The following is a 21,525-nucleotide window of genomic DNA, read 5'->3' on the forward strand; positions in this document are numbered from 1 at the left end:
TATTTTTAATAATTTGGAAAGTTATGACATTAGGCTGTATAACAACTTACATCTCCATAATCTTTCATGAAAGAAAATTTCTCTTTCAACTTGCTTTTTAAATTCTCATTAAACCTTATGATTCAAAAATAACTAAGAAGGTATAAGAAGATATACCAATGAAGTAGATATGAAAACTCAACCAATTCTGGAAGTCCCTGACTGCATTCCTGCTGACCTCATTTTGAGTTAAGAATATCTGCGGATAAAAGCATGTGTGGAGCTGGACAGGACTGAGTGTGCACATGTCCTTTCATTTCATTGTTGTCTTTTCCTAATTCTGTTTGTGTAATGAAAGGTAAAGTGAATTGAGAGAGGTCATATTTTTTGGAAGCTTGCCTTCTCTCCCTCCCTTCCTTCCTTCCTTCCTTCCTCCCTCCCTCCCTCCCTTTCTTCCTTCCTTGCTTGCTTCCTTCTCTTCCTTCTGGTGTGTGTGTGTGTGTGTGTGTGTGTGTGTGTGTGTGTGTGTGTGTGTGTGTGTACTGTGCACTGTGATTGAGCAAGGACCTCTAGTTCTCGCTTGGTTTTTTGGGTTCAACGATGGTGCACTACCACTACAGCCACTGCTTTACTTCTGCTTCAGTTAATTAAGATGTTTTTTTTCTGCCCAAGTGGCTTCAAACCAGATTCCTTAGATCTTAGCCTTCTGTGTGTAGCTAGTCTAAAAGGTGTGAAGCACCAGTACTGGGCTCAAGACCCTTCTTTTTGCTACTCAGTGATCGAGTTTCCAAGTAGCACCTGGTAGATAGATGAACTGCAATACCAACCACATATCAGAAAACAAGCTGTGAATCAAGGCAGCTTACATTCTGCAGGAGGGAGGATCTATTAAACAAACAAACAAACTGAGCATAATTTCTCTGGTTGAAAATGGTTGCTAGGAAAAACAGTTTCAAGAGATCTGTTTGACTTCCAGACGACTACAGTTATTGAGCACATGTTATAGTCTCGGCATTTGTAAAGGGAGACACGGCAAGCATGCGCTCTCTCTACAGATATGGAGGTGGTGTGAGGCGGAGCATACATTAATTACCTAGGTCTGAGCTTTTCACAATCTTTTCATGCTGCCAAAAAGGAAAACATAGAATGTCACCTGCCACTTATAAGAAAACAAACCAAACCAGAAACCAAATAAACAATCAAAGAGGAGAAAGGGATCTGGATGTGGATGGCAGAGGCTAGGTTTTGACTGGATGGCTGTGGAGGGTCTTTCTTCAGGGAGCAAAGCAGTGGTGATAATATGAGGAAACAGCATTCTGGAAGTGAGACCTATCAGAGCAAAAAAAAAGGTTATGAGGGGAGGAGGGAAGGGAAGGGGGAAGGAAAGAGAGTGGGAAAGGAGGGAAGAAGGGAGGGGGAAGAGACCTGGACATGGAGGTTAAGAGGTGACCCCAGAGACACAGGCTCCTAAGTAGTCTTTAGTAGGGATTGCAGACAAGGCCAGACCATCATGGAGGCTCCAGGGTGAGGACTCTTTTCAGTTTGGTTCCTAATCCCTAGGACTCAACTTTCAGGCCTTTAATAATAGCTGGAGGATATTATACAATGGCTTTTGTTTCTTTTAATGACAATAAAAAGATTGGAAGTGCGCTGGGAGCATGGCCTAGTGGTAGAATGCTTGCCTAGTATGCAGGAAGCCCTTGGGTTTGATTCCTCAGTAACAAGTATATAGAAAAGGCTGGATATGTTGTTATGGTTCAAGTGGTAGAGTGCTAACCTTGAGAAGGCCCAAGGACAGTGCCGAGGTCCAGAGTTAAAGACCCACAATGGGCACACACACAAAAAGAAAAGGCTGGAATAATGATTCAGTTTGTACATTGCTATCCAATGAGCAAAGCATCAGGTATGGAGTTCCAGTCTCGATCGTGCAAAAATAAAGAATAAAAATGATGTGAAGGAGTTACCTCTGGCTGTTGAACTGAACATTCCACCAGCTTTGAGAGTTCTCTACATACCACTGGAAATCCCAAAATAAAAAACAGAACCAGGGATCACCTCATGTTCCAGGTAGAAGGCAAGGTGGGTTTAAATCACAGGATAACTCTTTTCATAGCTATACTCCAATTCCCTCCCCACCCACAGAAGGGGAGAGAGGCATACTGGAGTGTGAAGCTTCTGTTATTAGCAGTGAGATTTGCGACAAAGTACTTCTTAGTGCACACACTTTCTAAATAAAATAAGACAAAATTTTCAGAAGTCCATGGAGTTATAGGTATTAAATGAGAGATGTGTGTGCAGCTTGGGATATTCTGGCATATCCTGAATCACTCCAGACATGAAAGAAAAAAGGATATGATCTTAATTTAGCTATATATATATTTGTAATATTATATATATGTATACACACATAATATGGAAATAGAAGGGGAGGGAAGGATAAACCTTTAGTTCAAATAATCTTGGGCATGATCTATTTGATCTTCAGCCAAAATACATACAATCTTTGAAGTTTTTCTTTTTTATACCTTCTATCAAATCAACTATAGTTAAAAACATGTAATCTATCTCATATCTCTGTATTTTACTCAGCGGTTTGATGAGATCAGTGGCATTACGCATGTTTAAGGTATGCTGTCCTCCTAAGCTCTTCAAAGTTCAGTGTTGACTTTTATTCCCGAGGTGTGAAGGCTTACACTTCATTTTTCTAGTGGGAATAAAGTGTCCCTCCCTTATCTTCTTATGAATACACACACACACACACACACACACACACACACACACACACACACACACACATGCGCGCGCACGGGTTTTGTTTTTTTTTTGCCAGTCCTTGGGCTTGAACTCAGGGCCTGGGCACAGTCCCTGAGCCTTTCTGTGCTCAAGGCTAGTTGCTCTACAACTTGAGCCACAGCACCAGTTCTGGCTTTTCCTTTTCGATTCCAAGGAATCGAATCTAGGGCTTCATGCATGCTAGGTAAGCACTCTACCACTAGGTTATACTCCTGTCCCATGACCACATAATTTTAAAAGAAAGCAGGGTTCTTATAAGTCAAAAATAACACATTCTTCAATTTAAAGAATGTATTTAACCTCTTTTTTCACTTTTTCATAACTGCAATTTTAAAGGAAAAAATTTGCAAGCTCAGCCCCCTATAAAAAGAAATGATCAATTTAAATTGTTCACAGACATACGAGAATTCTTCTAATCTAGAAGGCATGAAAATGATTTACTTCTAATGGTCTCAGAAGGCCCAAGTAGATTAGTCTGTTTCTACTACTGACCTAGATAAGTATGGTCTTTAGGGGGAGTGCTTAGCTTTGCAAGAAGAAACAAAATCCAATTCTTCAATGTTGGTCTTCTTTATTCTGGGGTAAAAGCTAGCTAGTTCTATTCTAGAACTTCTTCTTTTCACGTTGAATGTATGTAGTTCATTATACTCTGGGGTGATCTTAATTTTCCTCTCTGTAGTGTCAACTTTCACTTCCTTTAAAGTATGGGAGCTTCTCGAGGATATTCCAGTTACTTTCTCATTCCTGCTCTTGAACCTATGCACACGCTGAGAACCTAAGCCATGATGTTTAAGGCCTGCTGCTAGTGTGTGTGCTTTTTCTATCATCCCAATAAAAGAATAATATTATGAAGGAAGGTCGTTATATATGCTTTTCATTTGGTGTCACAAATGGTGGAGAAGATCTCAAGAGTACTGGAACATAAGAGCTCCACAGATGTAAGACAGTGGGAACTGTTTACTTCAATCAGAACCAAATGCCTTCCTCTCTGCCCTTTTTCTCACTCAGTACCCAGTCTACCAAGGGCTGGACAGGGCCTTCAAGTGACAGTGACATCCCGAAACCCTTCTCAAAAAGAGGAAACCAGGCCCAGGAGTTTGGCCTAGTGGTAGAGTGCTTGCCTAGCATGCATAAAGACCCAGGTTCAATTCCTTGGTACCACATACATAGAAAAAAACCAGAAGTGGTGCTGAGGCTCAAGTGGTAGAGCTCTAGCCTTGAGAAAAATCTAAGGACAGTGCTCAGGCCCTGACCTTAAGCCCAGGACTGGTAAAATAAAAGAAAGAAAAAGAAGAAACATTCAGACTATAAATGAAAAGAAAAACAAAAAAGCTTTGCTTTTCAGCTGCATCTACAAAAATATGCCATCAGTTCCTAGACGTATTGGATGTCATGATGAAGCATGCTGAAAACATTGTTCTGAAATTTTGTGGAAGTGAATAAATAGGGCTTTTACAACAAGACTGAATATTTGGAAAAACATTGGTTTACATAATTTGTCAGCAAGGCAACTTCAAAACCTATGGCTTCTCTCTCTCTCTCTCTCTCTCTCTCTCTCTCTCTCTCTCTCTATCTCTCTCTCTCTCCCGCCCTCCCCCCTCCTCTCTCTCCTGTGTTCATCCCTTCAATCCAACCTTTCTAAAGTATTCCTTGATCTTTGGCAGAGGAGAGTACTAGGGTTTGAACTCACACTCTCACTTGCTAGACAGGTTTGCTTTCCAGTTCTTGTTCAGGTAGAGCCTTACTTTCTTCCCCAAGGAGGACTTGACACTGTAATCCTGCCTGCAGCATCCTGTGTGGCTGAGAGCACAGGTGCAGCTCACCACACCTAGCATCTTGATTGAGATACACTCTTGCTGACCTTTTCTTTGAACTATAGGTGGGAGCTGCTGTCTGGGCCCAATCAATTCTTTGATGAGGTAAATCGTATGTCCCATCCCTGTTGCAATTTCCCCAAACTTCTGTTGCTGTAAAGCAAAAAGCTAATAAGCTTGTTCTGGGGGTGGAGAGGGGTCCACTAGGTCTTAGGTCTTTGATTCGTCTTGCTAAGCCTTTCTCTGGGCCTTAGCTCTGTCCTTCTTGTCATTCAGTTCCAATGACCACTTGATTGTCTCACTACAGGTTCTTTGCTCTTGCTGCATCTGCCATGAACCTATGGTAGCATTAGCAGCTACTGTCCATTTGGACCCAGCTCTAACGACAACTCAGAGCCATGCCAGCATCCCTCCTTCCAGTTCTACGTTCAAAAAGTTACAGCAGTGCTCAGTCTCCAGAAGAGGTTGCTGGGAACACAGGACAGCATGCATGTGGAGCCAAATTTTGTATCCTGCACAAATCCAAATTGGTATGCGCCATCTCGATGTAAACGCTTGACTTTGAGTCATTTTCTGTGTTCTTCTGAATTACTTCTATCACCTCAATTTGATGAGTCAATAGATGGGTTGGTACCCGTTCAAATTCTCATTTAGGAACAGGAATCCTGTGCTCCATGACTTACTGTGCAGTCAGATTCCAGTGCCTTGGGCCTGGGAAAGGCTAGGAGGATAAGAAAAGCGGAACATAGCTCAAGACCAGTCTGGGAAGAACTCTTTTCAACCCATAGCTGGGTATAGTGGCCCATGCCCGCCATCCTAAATTATGTGGGAGGTTGAAATAGGAACGGTAACAGATCCAGGATAGCCCAGAGAAGAAAAACCCATGAGTCTTCATCTCAAAAGAAAAGCTGGATGTGTGGGTGGTATATGCCTGCCATCCTAGCGATTCCAAAATAGGCGAATCATAATCCAGGCCCTGAATTCAAACTCTAGTACCACCCAAAAGAAAGAAAATTGCTATTTATATACTACATTCAGTCAATGCATCATCAAATCATTAATGCATATCTCCTCTTCATCAGGAACTCCCCTGGAGCCCCAGAGGATTCTTCGGCATAGCCCCAGTTCTTTGGGGATTTTCACTGTGGTAGGGGAGACTGAGAGTAATATGACCCCACTCTATGAAGGTTATGCTTGAAGAGAAGGAGAACCAAGTCACTTTCCTCAAGGATTTAGGTTCCCAGGGATCAAGGGAAAAGTGAAGTGTTTGTTTTCCTTTTGCTAACTTTTATATTTCACTTCATGACCTTTGGCATTGCGGGGAGAAAATATTTAACACCAGAGGAAATATAGAATGTACAGAAAATGCTCAGGGCCTGAGGCCTTCCCTAATCCATCTGCACTGGATTAAAAAGGCAGCTCCCCTCCAGCATCTGTTGTTATTAGTTTTCTTGATCCTGGCCATTCTAACTGGAGTGAGGTGGAATCTTAGAGTTGTTTTGATTTGCATTTCTTTTATGACCAGAGATGTTGAGCATTTCTTCATGTGTCTATAGGCCATTTTTGTTTCTTCTTCAGAGAAGACTGTCTTTAAGTCTTTGGCCCATCTTTTAATGGGATGGTTGTTACTTTGGAGATTAGTTTTGGAGTGATTCAATTTTTTGAGCTGTTCATATATTTTAGCTATGAGGCCTTTGTCCATTGTATGGTTGGTGAAGATCTTCTCCCACTCTGTAGGCTTCCTAATTAATTTACTAGCTATGTCCTTTGCCATACAAAAGCTGTGCAGTTTAATGCAGTCCCACTTATCGAGCCTTTCTCTGATTTGTTGTGATTCTTGGTCCTTATTGAGAAAGTTTCGACCTGTGCCAAGGAGGCCTAGTGTATCTCCTATTCCTTCTTGTAAAGTTTTCAGTGTGTCTTTTATCTCTAGGTCTTTGATCCATTTGGAGTTAATTCTAGTGCATGGTGACAAAGAAGATGCTGGAGGGGATGTGGCCAGGAGGGATCACTACTACACTGTTGGTGGGAGTGCAAACTCTTTTAACCACTATGGAAAGCAGTATGGCAGTTCCTCAAAAGACTAAACATAGAGCTCCCCTATGACCCAGAAATTCCACTACTTGGCATTTACCCAATCATCCAGAAACAAGGACATACTAAGTCCACCAGCACAACAATGTTCATTGCAGCACTATTTACCATATCAAAGATATGGAATCAACCTAGATGTCCCTCAGTTGATGAATGGATCAACAAGATGTGATATTTGTACACAATGGAATTCTATGCTGCTCTCAGAAAGAACGACATCGCCCCATTTGTTAGGAAATGGAAAGACTTAGAAAAAATCATATTAAGTGAAGTAAGCCAGACTCAAAGGAACTTGGGCTCAATGGTTTCCCTCATTTGTCATAATCAGTAGAAACCTTGGGCTCTACTAGCAGAGATTTGCAATAGAGCAAAACCTTGATACAAAAGGCCATATAGTAGGACGATAAATGAAAGGGTCTCTAGGATATAGAAACATAAACCATATAATGAATGATTGTTGTCCTTAGGTACTATGTTATCTCTCATCTCTTTTGCTGTCCCTTGGTTATCTCATATTGTTACAGTATCTCACTTTGTTACCTGATATATCGGATATATTTGTATTTGGTTATTTGAAATTGGATAGGGAAAGGGGGAAAACAAGATAAGGGGTGGGGTTGGGGGGAGGGAAATGGGGACCAAGACAGGTGGAAGGGTATCAATGTATGTGAATTAATGCACCTTCTATCTGGCAAGTATCATGTAACCCTTCTATTAATTACAATAAAAATATATGAAAAAAATAAAAAGGCAGCTCCCCACAGAATGAGCTAATGATGGACTAACTTGCAAACTTGATTCAAAGCTGGACACCAATGGCTTAGGCTTGTTATTCTAGCTACTCGGGAGGCCAAGATCTGAGGGGTGCAGTTTGAAGCCAGCCCAGGTAGGAGAGTCCTTGAAACTCTTATCTCAGATTAGACATTGAAAAGCTGGAAATGAAGCTTTAGGTTCAAGTGGAAGAGCACCAGACTTGAACAAAAAGCAATGGGACAGTTTTCAGGACCTGGACATAAACACAAAACCTAAAGTAAAAACAAAACCAAAAGAAAACAACCAAAAATCCCACCCCAAACTTACCTTTGTAAATTGGATAGGGAAGCGGGGAAAACAAGAGGAGGAGTGGGAGTGGGAGGGGGGGGAGGGAAATGGGTACCAAGACATGTGAAAGGGTATCAATGTATGTGAATTAATGCACCTTCTATCTGGCAAATATCATGTAACCATTCTATTAATTACAATAAAAAATATATGAAAAAAATCAGGGACTATTAGTAACCTGCACGAAACTCCAAATGTAAAAAGCATACATTGCTGTACAAAATGCCCTCTATCTTGACTCAGTAACGAATTTTGAAAAACATACCTTGACATGAGAATTCTGTACCCAGTCTCATAAATGATGTCAGAGATAGAGCAGAGTACACATTCTACAAAATCCCAAACAATACCAATCACAGTTTCTTACCGGGGTAGGTGTCGAATGTCTCCCGAATATCGCTCATATTTGTAGTTTACCACATACCACTGGGAACTATAAAATTTACAAGCCTGAAAGAAAACACAGACAATGATTAGAAGAAAAAATTTTCATTTAAAAAATTAAGGTGGATGTCGACAGCTCACGCCTGTTGTCCTTACTACGTAGGAGGCTGAGATCTGTGGTTCACAAGTTGAAATCAACCCAGGCAGAAAAGTCCTTATGAGACTCTTATGTCCAATTAACTACTCAAAACTGGAAGTGGCTCTGTGGCACAAATGGTAGAGAGCTAGCCTTGAGAACAAAGAGGCTCAGGGACAACACCCAGATCCTGAATTCAAGTCTTACAACCAACAAAAAATACCCCAGCTGTGTCATTGAATTTTTGGACTTTGAATAACGGTTCTCATCACCTTCTACTAGTTGTTAAGATGGCTCCACCAGCCGTTTTGAGGTAGAAAAGGGTGTTGCTTTTTTTTCTTTTTTTTTGCCAGTATTGGGCCTCGAACTCGGGGCCTGAGCCCTGTCCTTGGGCTAGAGCTTGTCCACTTGAGCCACAACACCACTTCTGGTTTTTTCTATGTATGTAGTACTGAGGAATCGAACCCCGGTCTTTGGGCATGCTAGGCAAGCACTCTACCACTAAGCCAAACTCCCAGCCCCAGGTATTGCTTTTTAAACAGTTTTCACATTTTTTTTAGTGACATAGAAATACAACCCTTTTCCAGACTCACGGAAGAGGAACCATTTAACATGTTTGTTCTTCTTTACTCCATCAAGGAAATCCTAATGTAATCAGCAATCACTGAATCATACCCGATCTATTGCTAACCACAGAAACCATTATTCTTCAGTTTTTCCTGGCAACCTCTTCCAACATCTGACAGTTCTTAAGGAACTGTTACACTCTTGTAATTATTATATCACATTTGTTCTTGTTCTGGCTTTGATTTTTCTTTTTCTCCTCTATTTTTTGCTAGACTTGAGATTTGAACTCAGGACCTCAGGCTTGCTCAGCTTGCTTGCTACATTGGAGTTTTACCATTTGAGACATGCCTCCAGCCATGATTTTTGCTAAGGTATTTTTGGAGATGAATTATTTCTGAGTTTTCTCTCCTTATTGGCCTTGAATTGTTATCCTCTAAACCAAAGATACCCAAGTAACTAATATTATAGATAGACACTAGTCACAGGTGCTTAACTCATCTATTTTGTTTTTATGTCATTTTCTTTGCTTTAGCACACCGACTTTTCACTTTCATTTTAGGCCTTCTAAAGCTTCTCCTTGATGAAAACAGGTTAGATAAACAGATGTAAAGCTGAAAACAGTTTTAAAACCAAAGCTACCACCCTCAAATCATTCATATCATGGTACATGATGGCAGGATTTATGGTGTTTATTAACAGAAAATATTTTCAAATACCATGCATTTAGACCATAAGCTTGTAATAATGATTTCTCTAGATGGCTTTTCAGAGTCATCTCCACACTAACATCACATGATTCTTGAGATTATACAGCTGTCCGCTAGGATTATAAGAAGACCTTGTCCTCGTTCAGTAGTGGAGAAAATAAAGAGCAATGAGCTTGTGTCAAGAATACAATGTTGTGGCTGTCTTTGTAACCAAGGAGAGATAGATAAGGGGTAGATCTGTACAGCTGGAAGATCAAGGACATTGCTTTTGCTAAATCAAGAGGAAGGGGTGGTCTCTTGGGCATCACAGATGGCTGGACTGAGAACACACATCCTGGGCATGTGATTACAGACGCACAAGACAGACACGGAGTGAGGATGCTGGCTCTGTGGTTTGCTAGTCTTGAATTCTCTCTGCACCATAGCTTTATTTGTCCAGGAAAATGCCCACAATACACAATGGGGACTGAGGACCAAGTAAGTTAAGAGTGGGACAGAGGTAGGGGTAAGAAGAGGGTAGTCTGGGTACCAGGGCAAATGGAGGGTAAAACAAAGTTGACCGGAAGCTGGGAGTAGAAGGGAGCATCTCAGAGTCTGGGAGTAATGGGGAGGGAAGGAAGTGCATGGTACAAAGGCTGGCTTCGAACCACGAGCCTCAGCTCTCACCCTCTTGAGTAGCTGAGATTATAGTTGTGAGCTACCAGGGCCTGGCCAGGAACATGAATTAAAAGAGACAAATAGGGCCCGGGAGTTGGCCTAGTGGTAGAGCACTTGCCTAGCATGCACGAAGACCCAGGTTCGATTCCTCAGTACCACATACATAGAAAAAAGCCGGAAGTGGTGCTGAGGCTCAAGTGGTAGAGCTCTAGCCTTGAGAAAGTCCAAGGACAGTGCTCAGGCCCTGAGTTCCAGCCCAGGACTGGCAAAAAAAAAAGAGACAAACAAAATTCATTTTAGCAAGTGCTTAAACTTAGCAAAAGATCATAACATTCATTTTCTAAGTTTTATTTTATTTTCAATGACTAGGATTACCTATTATATCATACTTCATTAGCCTAGTCTCTATGAATTCACTTAATAAACAAGACTGAACCTTAACTATACTCAAAAATATTCTAAATGATGGGAATTCAGCAATGAGCAAGAGGCAAAAATCCCCATCCTTGTCCATCTCTATTATTGTGAAGGGCTGGTCAACAAGCACAAAAGTAAGGAATATGTGATAATGGTATCATAAAAAATAAAGCAGAGGTAGAGGACTATTTGTGGAAAGGGAATCACTGTAAATAAGATTCTTAGCATGTAAGAAAGAATTTTGTGAGAAATAAGAGGTCTTAGAGAAAAGGAGATCAAGAATTTAAGACGACAAAATAATTTGTGCCGTTGCAGAAAAAAAATGCCCAGATTATATCTTAATCCTCTCCAAGATTTCACCTATTTTATATAATTTCCTTCAGGTAGTATGCTTTAAATAACTTTCATGAATAAATTGCCAAACTAGTGCATATCCTTTATAAAGCAAAATGCACATGAATCCTGAACTCAAGTCAGAAGGTGCTGTTTTTATCCCAACTCTAATCCTAATTCCTCATATGATCTTGGGCAAATCATGTTATTTATGTGGATCTCAGACTTAGCTATGAAGCACTCAGAACACAGGACTGGCTCAGAAACTTCTGTCTGACTTGAGGTTTTAGTGGGACACAGATTCATTGATTGATGGGCCAATGTCTTTTCTTGTTGTGGGTAGCTTTTCCTTTTAAATATGATAGATATGCACGTTCATGTACATTCTTGACACCATTCAGAATACACCACAAACTGAAATGAATCCAAGATCTGTCTTCAAATTCACTCAGTCCCCTCTCCCCTCTTCCCTCTCTTTTCCTTTCCATCCTCCCCCAGTAGCAAGTGTTTGTTAGGCACTTTACATATCAACTTTGTGAAGCACTTGATGACATTTCATTAGTCCCATCTGACAGAGGTATGAGGAGTGGTTCCATGGTTTACTTTGATGACAAATGTAGAAAAAAAGGCTTTGAATTGTATTGTATTTGTCTAATACTAAATGTCCTATTCAACTAATTTATGAATTGTTTGATTATTACAGATTTTTTTTACTTTAACACATTTGGATCATCATTCTGGATGTTTGATGGTGGCTTTAATTTTTGTTTTTCACCAGTCCTAGAGTCTGACAGCCTTGGTTTTAAATTTTGGTTATGTCGTTTATTTGCCATTATATTTCAACTGAGTAACTTCTTTTTTCCTTTTCTCTCTCTTTCCTTTTCCACCCCTCCCTCCCTCCCTTTCTCTCTCCCCCTCCATCTCCCTCTTCCTTTCTCTCTCTCCCTCTCTCTCCCCTTTTCTCTCTCAGTCTCCTTCCTACCTTCTTGCCATCCTGCCTTTCTGCCTCCTTCCAGCCTTCCTCAGAACTAAGACTTGCCTAGCCAGCACTCTCCTATCAAGCCATGCCCCTAGCCTGTTTTTCCAAGGTGGTCTCATAGTTTTGACTAGACTCTGATCTTGTGGTCTCGGTCTCCCTCATGGATGGTATCACAGACATTGCTACTACACGTGTTTAGCTAACTTTTGTGCTCCAACTGGCTCCAAACCACGATCCTTCTTATTTCTACTTCCCAAGTGTTATCAACCCGACACTCTCTAAATTTCTTCGTCTAAATAATTCTGATTTCACTAAAATTAAATCAGATAATTTCAACAAAGCACCTATGTTGAACACACACTCAAAAATATTTGCTTAAGTTATCTGATATATTGTATATATGCTTATTTGGTTATTTGAAGTCTGATAGGGAAGGGAGGAAAACAAGATGAGGGGTGGGGTTGGGGGGAGGGAAATGGGGACCAAGACATGAGAAAGGGTATCAATGTTTGTGAAGTAACGCACCTTCTATCTGGTGAATATAATGTAACCCTTCTATTAGTTACAATAAAATATATAAAAAATAAATAAAAATTTAAAAAAATATTTGCTTAACAATCTGTTTTACTCTGAAAGTGTGATTCAATCACACTTTCCTTTACAAGGAGGTGTCTGAGCCATAAGTCTCCAGCTTGGAAGCCAAGGCCCAAAAGCTCTTGCTTCATAGAGTGGCAAGGATCAAGCCAGATGTTTACTCCGGCAGAATGAGGGGTTCCACTGGTGACAGGGTAGCTTGCCTTAATTTATAAAAGTAGAGTTGTGGAGAAATATAAATGTCTAGTTATCAAGAGTGCTATTTTAACCAAATCATATCTGGTTTACTTGCTAAGTTTTGTGTGTGGTGGTAGGTAGATAAAAAAGCAAGGCTGGACTAAATGGCTTTTAAGAATCCTTCTAAATCTGTATTTTCTAGGGGTGCTGGAAACACTAGTTCATACTCCAAACACATAACTATTTCTTCTACAGAGTTATGGCATTTTGGAAATGTTATGCATAGAAAATTGTTCTCTATTCTTTGTTGAAGCCCACACAGTCACTCTAAGAAGATCATTAAAAGCTATTATAATTATGACTACAGCTCCTCTTTGTCCACAAAGTAAAAATGATCTGTCGTGAATTCAGATTCACAGACTTCAGCTCCACTTGTTACAATAAAGCAGCGACTTTGGTTTTCCCTAAAGGACCTCCCCAGTCCATCCCTCCTATTTCAAAATACCAGCTCCTCATCTCTTGTCAAAGGGAGTCTGCAACAGCCAACTTCAGAGATGAAGATTCTGAACATTCACAAGGGTTTGCCATACTAGTTAGTTTTATTAAACATAATGCCATTTCATTGTGTTTGTTTGATGAGCTTACAGGCTTGTCATCTCTTCCTGCCTATGTTTAGATCCAATCTAGTTAGAATCAACAAGACCAAAGGCTTTTGTCTTATTAGGATATGAAAATGACCCAGTGTGCATGAATTTCCTAGTGTTGGTCATTAAAATTAGATCCCTAAGTCCTACATGCAATCCACTGAGTCAGACCTTCATAGGGTATGGAGGTCAGTCATCTCCATGGTAAGAAGCCCCACAAATGATTCTGAGGGAGGCAACAAAGAGCAACCCTGTCACCAGCGGAACCCCTCATTCTGCCTGAGTGAACATGTGGCTTGATCCTTGCCACTCTATGAAGCAAGAGCTTTTGGGCCTTGGCTTCCAAGGTAGAGATTTATGGCTCAGACACCTCCTTGTGAAGGAAACATGTAGTCCAGAATGAGCTTTCATTTCCAGCATATATTTGCTGCAGTGATAACCTCCTATCTGCTTTTTCCTTTAAAAATAACTAAGCATGGGGGAGCAGACTAATTGAAGCAGTGACAATGACCAAGACACAGTGCATTCATAAACTGACATGCTGAGTAAAATCATCTAGGAGAATTAAATTTTTTAAAATAAAACTAATGATGACCCTTTGACAGTCCTAGAAATCTAAATAATTTAGAAAAGAACAAGTAACTAATAAAAGAAATCATAAAGTACTGTAACATATTTTCTTTTCTCCTTATTTGCTGAATCGATTCAAACCCTGTTACATATCTCAAACAACAATTGAGTTTGGCAATATAATTTATCCACTACTTTAACAGGCTGCTTATTAGATTCTGGCTACAGTATAATAAGCAGGTAACAGATGGCTTTTTAGATGCAGAAATATTTCTTCTTTCTGGCTATGGAAGTTTATTAAATTACACAACTAGTTTCTTGCAAGAAGATTAATGCAACTACAAAGGGTGCTTATTTGGACCTTTAGCCTCCACTGGGAATAATTCTGCATATGTAAAATAATGGTCATAATTTTCATATGCATGCCATTCTTTATGAAGCTTGGGAATGATTATAGCTATTGTATAAATATTAAAAATGAAGCATTCTGAAATTGAATAAATTTAAGTAAATTATACAATATGGGTAAGGTTGAATAATTTTTTATACATAGTAACTTTTCACAGGGAAAGTAGACACCAGTAGCTAAGGCTATGTGAAAACTTCAGACCCAGCCAGAGAACCAGGACAATGAATATTGTAGAAAAAAAGGGAAAATGCTCTAGGAAATTTTTTTCATTTCATTTGGAACATGTTACATGTTCCTATAAATTGCAGTAATCATGTGGAGCATAAAAGCAAGTTTACCAATTAATGAGGTGGGTTGAACTAGGGCTTGAACTCAAGGCTAGGTTATGCATGTGATTATTTGCTCAAGTCTAATAGTCTACCACTTGAACCCCAGCTTGACTTCTAGTTTTGGTAGTCAATTGGAGATTAGAGTCTCCTCAATTTTCCTGCCAGGGTTGGCTTTGAACCATGATCAGCCTCCTGAGTAGCTAAACTTATAGGTAAAAGCTACCAGCAACCAGTAGTTAATGAGTTCATTACTAGACCTTTGGTAAAGAAGTAAGAAAGATGAATTTGGAAACTGTATACTTTGTAAGTATAGGCATATCTCAGTTTCAGATACCATAGCAAAATAGTATTTACCATTAAATATTTTTATTTTTATTTTCTATTTTTATATCATATATTAAGTAGCATTATATGTAAAATAGAATGGGATATCATGATCTCCTCATAAATGAAAATAATTAAAAAATTCTTCCTAATGGTCAGGAGTTTGGTCTAGTGGTAGAGTGTTTGCCTAGCAGGTACGAAGACCTGGGTTCAATTCCTCAGTACCACATACATAGAAAAAAGCTGGAAGTGGTGCTGTAGCTCAAGTGGTGGAGTTCTAACCTTGAGAAAGCCCAAGGACAATGCTCAGGCCCTGAGTTCAGCCCCAGGACTGGCAAAAAAAAATGTCTGCTACTTGGAACTTTGAAGTAGAATTAGTGTCATTCAGGATCTTGGCAGATTACAAATTGAAAATAAGCCAAAATGTTTGGTTTCTTGTTTCCCAATGCTGTTGAGGGAATGAAGAAAATACTCATAAATGACAACAGTGACAAACCTAGGAACATACACTCTAATTTCGTAGTGAGTTCTTACCAGTTATTTGCTAAGTCATCTGTTAAGATGTGCGTAATGGCGGGAATATCCTACTCCCAGCATCCTTTGGGAATAGAATCTAATCAGTGCTCCTGAGAGAAACCTAAAATCAGGTTGCAATTTAATGCAACTAAACATTTTCAATTTAATCTTAAAAAATACGGATTCCTTTTATTTGTTGTTGTTCTTAGAATCCAAGGTCTTTAAATTGTACATCTGTGTTTGCATGCATTGTTGAACATTTTAGGATGATTTTTTTGTTCCTGAGAATAAGCCAATTTAGAACTGGAGCTGCTGTTCCTATTTGGAAACACAACTGTTATTCCAGGAGCTTTTAGTGAATAGAGCAGAAATTGCCTCTGGATTGTTAGTGGAAAATACAGAACCATTATGTTTTCAACAGTTTTTTTCCAGGTATATTTTATCCTAATGCCAATAAGCACTAACTGTACTTGAACATATTATGATAATATTTATGGGTTTATGACAATTAGTGTTAAACAGCTATTGCAGAAAACATGGGGGAATTAAAATATTTGGTTCTGGCGATGATAGAAATATTTCTATCATATATCAATAAGATGAAACAATATATGGAAAACCATCCGATTTTGATATCACATTTTTTCATGTGAGATTTCAAGGTCACAAAATAAATATAACTTTATTAATAAGTTCACTGTCAAAAATTATACACAAAATGAAACATCACTTTGCTTCCAATAAAAGCTATATTTGATGAAATGAGAGCCTCATTGCTTTTTGTTATAAGAAAAGCCTTTCTCCCTGCAAAAGAAGCTACACACACACACACACACACACACACACACACACATCTTTTAGTCTATACTAAATTTATTAATAAGTAATATGATTTCTACTTTTGTTTAATTTGAGGGTCTTTTATTCTTCTTTTCATCTTTGGTAGTGCTATGGTTTGATCTTGGGAATTAGAGTTTTAGGCAGAAGCTCAACCACTGAGCCATGTTTCCAGGCACTTTTTGCATTGGTTATTTTTCAGATAGGGTTGAAGCTTTTCCACTGACCAGCCTCAAACTGTGATTCTTCTATGTCTCCAGAGTATCTGAGATTACAGAAATTAGCTACCGCACCCAGCCTACAGCAGTTTTGTAGTTGCATTTTTTTTTTGCCAGTCCTAGAGCTTGAATTTAGAGCCTGAGAGCCATCCTTGGGCTCTCTCAATGCTAGAGCAATACTACTTGAGCCACAGTACCACTTGCAGCTTTTTTTCTATATATGTGGAATTGAACCTGGGTCTTTGTGCATGCTAAGCAAGCACTCTACCACTAGGCCAAATTCCTGGCCCCAGTAGTTGTGCTTTTGTCGGCATTCTCCAGGAATTTCAGTTGTTCCTACGGCTCTTATCATAGATCATAGAACTTAGTGCTACAGTAAGAAACAGCATGCGCCTTATACTCTGGTCTAATGTTCATGAATGCATCAGTATCATTCATTGGCTACCCAGTGTTTTACAACCAGGAAACAGCATTCATTTTTACTTAATTTTTTTAATAAACATAGCCTACACCCTCAAATTGCCTATTGAAAGACATTCTTATGCACACACCTCATATGATTTCACATACATCTTTAAAAAATATATGAAGTACACTAAACAAAAGGATTTGGCTAAAGAATGACTGCTTTATCAATGTATATGACACAGAGTTCTGAATTAAACCGAAAGCAATTAAAAGGTTTTAACTGTAAAAATAAGAAAAGAAATTCTGTGTTTCTTCATGACAAGGTAAAGTTCTTTCTGTGTAGATCTATTTCCTCTCATCAGCTAAAATAGGCAGCATGAAATTTACTTTAAATTATGGACAACTCCTCTACAATGTTCTTCACTATTTTCAGGACTCACAATGCTTCCTAGTTTCTTTATTTCCATGAAGTCCCATGATGTGTAATGGTGCTTCGCCTTAGATATTCATGCTTTTCATCTGGTAAGTTGGATATTTTTCCTTCTCCTACCTATCCTTGCTCTCCCATTCCTCTCCTTTCCTCTCTCCCTCTCTCTTTCTCTTACTCACACCTTTCTTCTGAATTAATCATCCTTCCCTTTATTTTCCCTCCATTTCTCCCTCCTTCCCTTACTTCTTGCTCTCTCTCACCCCTTCCCTGTTACCTCTCTCTACCCCTCTCCCTTTCTCTCTTTCTTTCCCTCACTGTCTCAAGTGGGAAATCATTATATGGCCTTGAAATCACTCTGTAGATAAGACTAGAATTAAAATAAGTCTTTCTGCCTCAGTCTTGCTAGTACTGAGATTACAGGTATAAGGTATCACATTTGGTTGCTGAATAGCTTTTAACTGCATCCAAAATATCTGCATGGTGGCATGAGAAAAAAATACCAATTTCATTATATCATTTTCCAGATCACAAAATTTTGCTTTTTTAATGAATTAAACAATGCTTTTGTGCATCATTTAAAGATCAATATGAGCCTCTCAACAATTTTTAACTTTACTGGCATGTGATATTATGATATTATGACTGAAGAATTCTAATATCTTTTTTTTTATGGGCTTGAACTCCGTCTGGGCGCTGTCCCTGAGCTCTTCAGCTCAAGAATACTGCTCTACCCCTTGAACCACAACGCCACTTCTGGTTTTCTAGTATTTAAATAGAGAAAGGAGTCTCACAGTCTTTTGTGCCATGGCTGGCTTTGAACCGAGATCCTCAGATCTCAGCCTCCTTTGTAGCTAGGATTACTGGGGTACCGGGCTGAAATCTAATATTGTCATTGTGTTTACTTTTGAAATACCTTGTAGATAATGGGACAAGAGTATAGTAATGGCTTTCTTGATAAGATAACACATCCCACATCTCTTCAGACTTCAACCCACTATTATTAGTTTGTGATCACAACTTCTTAATTGTTACTATTAAAGACATATATATCTCCCCCATGAGTTGGGCATTGGTGGCTCATACATATAACTAGGAATATATATATGTATATATATATCCATATATACACACATACATGTAATACCTACTATTATATATTAGATAAAACATACATATTATATATTTTATATGTGTGTATAAAAAAGCCAAGTGAGATTGAGAATCTCTTAGTTCAAGTTCTAGTACTATCACAATAAATAAAACTGAATAACAAACCCCTGAATGACCTGACCCAGTGAACCTGTCTTGATCCTTCTTTGTCACATATACCACTGGTGTACTCTTATGGTTAATCTTATGATTCTGATTTCTCCTTGCTCTCTTCCTACACCATTCTCTTTCTGTTCCTGCTCTCTCTGCATGGTTCTCCTAACCAGCCCTTAAATAGGAGTGTAGCTCAGAAATCTGTCACCATACCTACAACCTAACATTCATGATATTTTGGAAAAGCTCTTCTAAGCTCAAAGTAATTGAAATCCAGAGAGTGCACCTACCGGCCCTTCTCACTTTATTTTCTTCTGGTCCCTTAAGTTGATGGTACAGTAGTCTAAGCATAGCAAAAGAGTCATCTACAACCATACTGCTGCCTTACTTTGTTTTCAGTTCCTGAATTCTGTGACTCTTACTTCCAGAATAGCTTTCATTATTACAATGATTTCATTCTTTAGTGATTCTTTCCTTCCTTCCTTCCTTCCTTCTTTCCTTCCTTCCTTCTTTCTTTCTTCTGAATTGGATCTTTGGGGTTTTTTTTGGGGGGGGGTAAGGTTTCAATGTTCTCTTTTTCTTTAATAGCATATGCCAGAAATAAACAAATGTTAAGATTCACCTAACTGACCATTCTATTTTACTTAAACTATATCATGCCCTAAGCTCTCAGTGAATTCCTTGGTTCAGACTCTCACCAGCATTTCTCCACAGGGCTTCTCAATACGCTTTCTCCACATACTTGAAAACATAGATACTATTTACCCATGACTAAATAAATATTTGAAATATTTTGTATCATATTCATTTTTAAAGTTTAAAGTTGTCTCAGTGAATATAAATTGCCTATGTGAAACATAACCCACAGACCTGGGTTTTTTAAGTTTTCTATTCAGTCTTAAGTCTTGTTTCAACCTGACATTCCAACCATACCATCCCAGTATTTCTTATTAAAATCTGAACTTTTCTTGATCCATTAATCTGCCATGGTATGTGTAGAGCTAGTACATACTCTCTGTTGTGTCTATGTGCGTATGCTCATATGTAGATATGGACGGATAGTTGCCTCAGCTTTAAAATGCTTTCAAACCTCTTTAGTTCACAAGTGTTTTGTGCCATGGATAAAAGCAAGGTTTGAATCCCTGAATTCATTATTTTTTCCCCACTTCACATTGCTACTCTTGTAGTGGGCCTGTTTTCCATTAACTAGAAGGACTTTGTTGTCAGAGCAACTTGCTACCTTAGCATGGAGATGGTATTTCATCAGCCATTCAGCTGAAGTGGTCCCTTGGTCTCTGTTGCCTCTTGAGCTCCTGCAATGTCTCACTTCTCTGCTTCCTCATTTTCCTTTGGTAAGAGAGACTAAACCAAGGGCTTAGTTTTAATTAGTGGGTTGAGCTTCCAGCTTCATGTTGTCCCTTTGTGTATATTAAAAAGGAAATTTTGCTATAGAGGTTTTGCTCAGAATGCTGGCATCCTATTTATAGATCCTTGAATGGCTCTCTCCCCTGTGGGGAGAAATACTTGTTTTATCCCAGAATTGCCTCATTTCATGTTTTAAATGATTATAGATGGTAAGCCACTGATGAGGACCGGATAAAGGCAATGCTAAGGCAATGCTCTCAGGTTCTCATTTTCCAAGTCTTTTCATACTATTGATGATTTTATTTTCAGAATCTGCATCAATAGTCCTATACAAAGCTGGAGAAACTGAGGCAGGAAAGCTAATAGTTTCTTAAAATTAAAGATATTTCTTCTTTCCTTTATGAGAATTGGAAATACTCTCAAATCTGGCCACTAAATGCACTTTAAAGGAATCTCTGAAATGAACAGAGATAATTGAGTAGGTACAGACATAGAGGTTAGGTCATGGAGATCAGAAGTTTGATTTTGACTCTCTGGGAAATTGAGGAAGTCTGTCAATTATTCAAGGACTGTTTTCTAGGCTGTAGAATGGGGTAGGAGAACCCATATTACAGGCTGCTCAAAAATATTCTCATATGTACAATATTGTTTAGCCAAAGCCTGATACTGACATAACCATGAGGTGGTCTGATAGATTTAGAATAAGGACAGACAGTACTTAACCATCCATGCTGCAAACCGGGGTGAGAGTGAACAAAAGGTAGATTACAAAACGGAAGCTTTATTTTTTAATGTAATTTTATTGTCATGCTGATATACAGAGGGATTAAAGTTACACACATAAGGTAATGAGTACATTTGTCCTTGAACATTGTTATCCCCTCCCTTGTTTATCTCCCACTGTCCCTGCCTTCTAAGCCCCCCCACAAGTTATATAGTTAATTTTCAACATAATGTCCTGTGAGTATGGCTGTTGCATTGGTTCACGCTCTGCCCTTTGTCTCAACATTTTGTTGTTCCCCTTCCCTTCCCCAAATCAGATAAATGTATAGACAAGACACAGGGTATCACAATTAAGTACAGTGAAAGCAGGAGATAAATCAAGGGAGAAAAAATTGAAAGCAAGAAGTAACTTCACACAGTACATTAAAAATAACAAAGAAAAATCTCTTGTATCCATATCTTGGAGTTCATTTCGATCAGCATCATCTTCTATGGTCCTGTGTACACAGCTATTGAGCTATTGTAATCATCTAGGACTATGTTAGACATGCACTAATTATTAGAAATGAGGGAAACTATGGAGCCTATGTGTCTTTGGGTATGGCTTACTCACTTAATATGATTTTTTCCAAGCCTTTCAATTTCTTTATGGATGGAGCAAAGCCATTATTCCTGATGGAAGCATAGAATACCACTATATATACATATATCTATATATCTATATATCAATATCACATCTTGATCCATTCATCTACTG

The 21,525-nt window shown here is 38.9% G+C and overlaps 1 protein-coding gene across 3 annotated transcripts in view; it reads right to left on the bottom strand.

Annotated features, from left to right (window-relative positions):
- Positions 1–21,525, bottom strand: part of Dock10 (dedicator of cytokinesis 10) — a 199,647-nt gene that overhangs the window by 111,794 nt on the left and 66,328 nt on the right. For all 3 annotated transcript variants that reach the window (XM_090354914.1, XM_090354915.1, XM_090354916.1), the window contains exon 4: positions 8,149–8,231. In XM_090354914.1, coding sequence (XP_090211040.1) covers positions 8,149–8,231 — 83 coding nt within the window. The remainder of the gene's footprint in view (positions 1–8,148; positions 8,232–21,525) is intronic.

This window comes from Megascapheus bottae, chromosome 21 (assembly GCF_031878675.1).
Source record: "Megascapheus bottae isolate mThoBot1 chromosome 21, mThoBot2.hap1, whole genome shotgun sequence".
NCBI classification, from domain to species: Eukaryota; Metazoa; Chordata; class Mammalia; order Rodentia; family Geomyidae; genus Megascapheus; species Megascapheus bottae.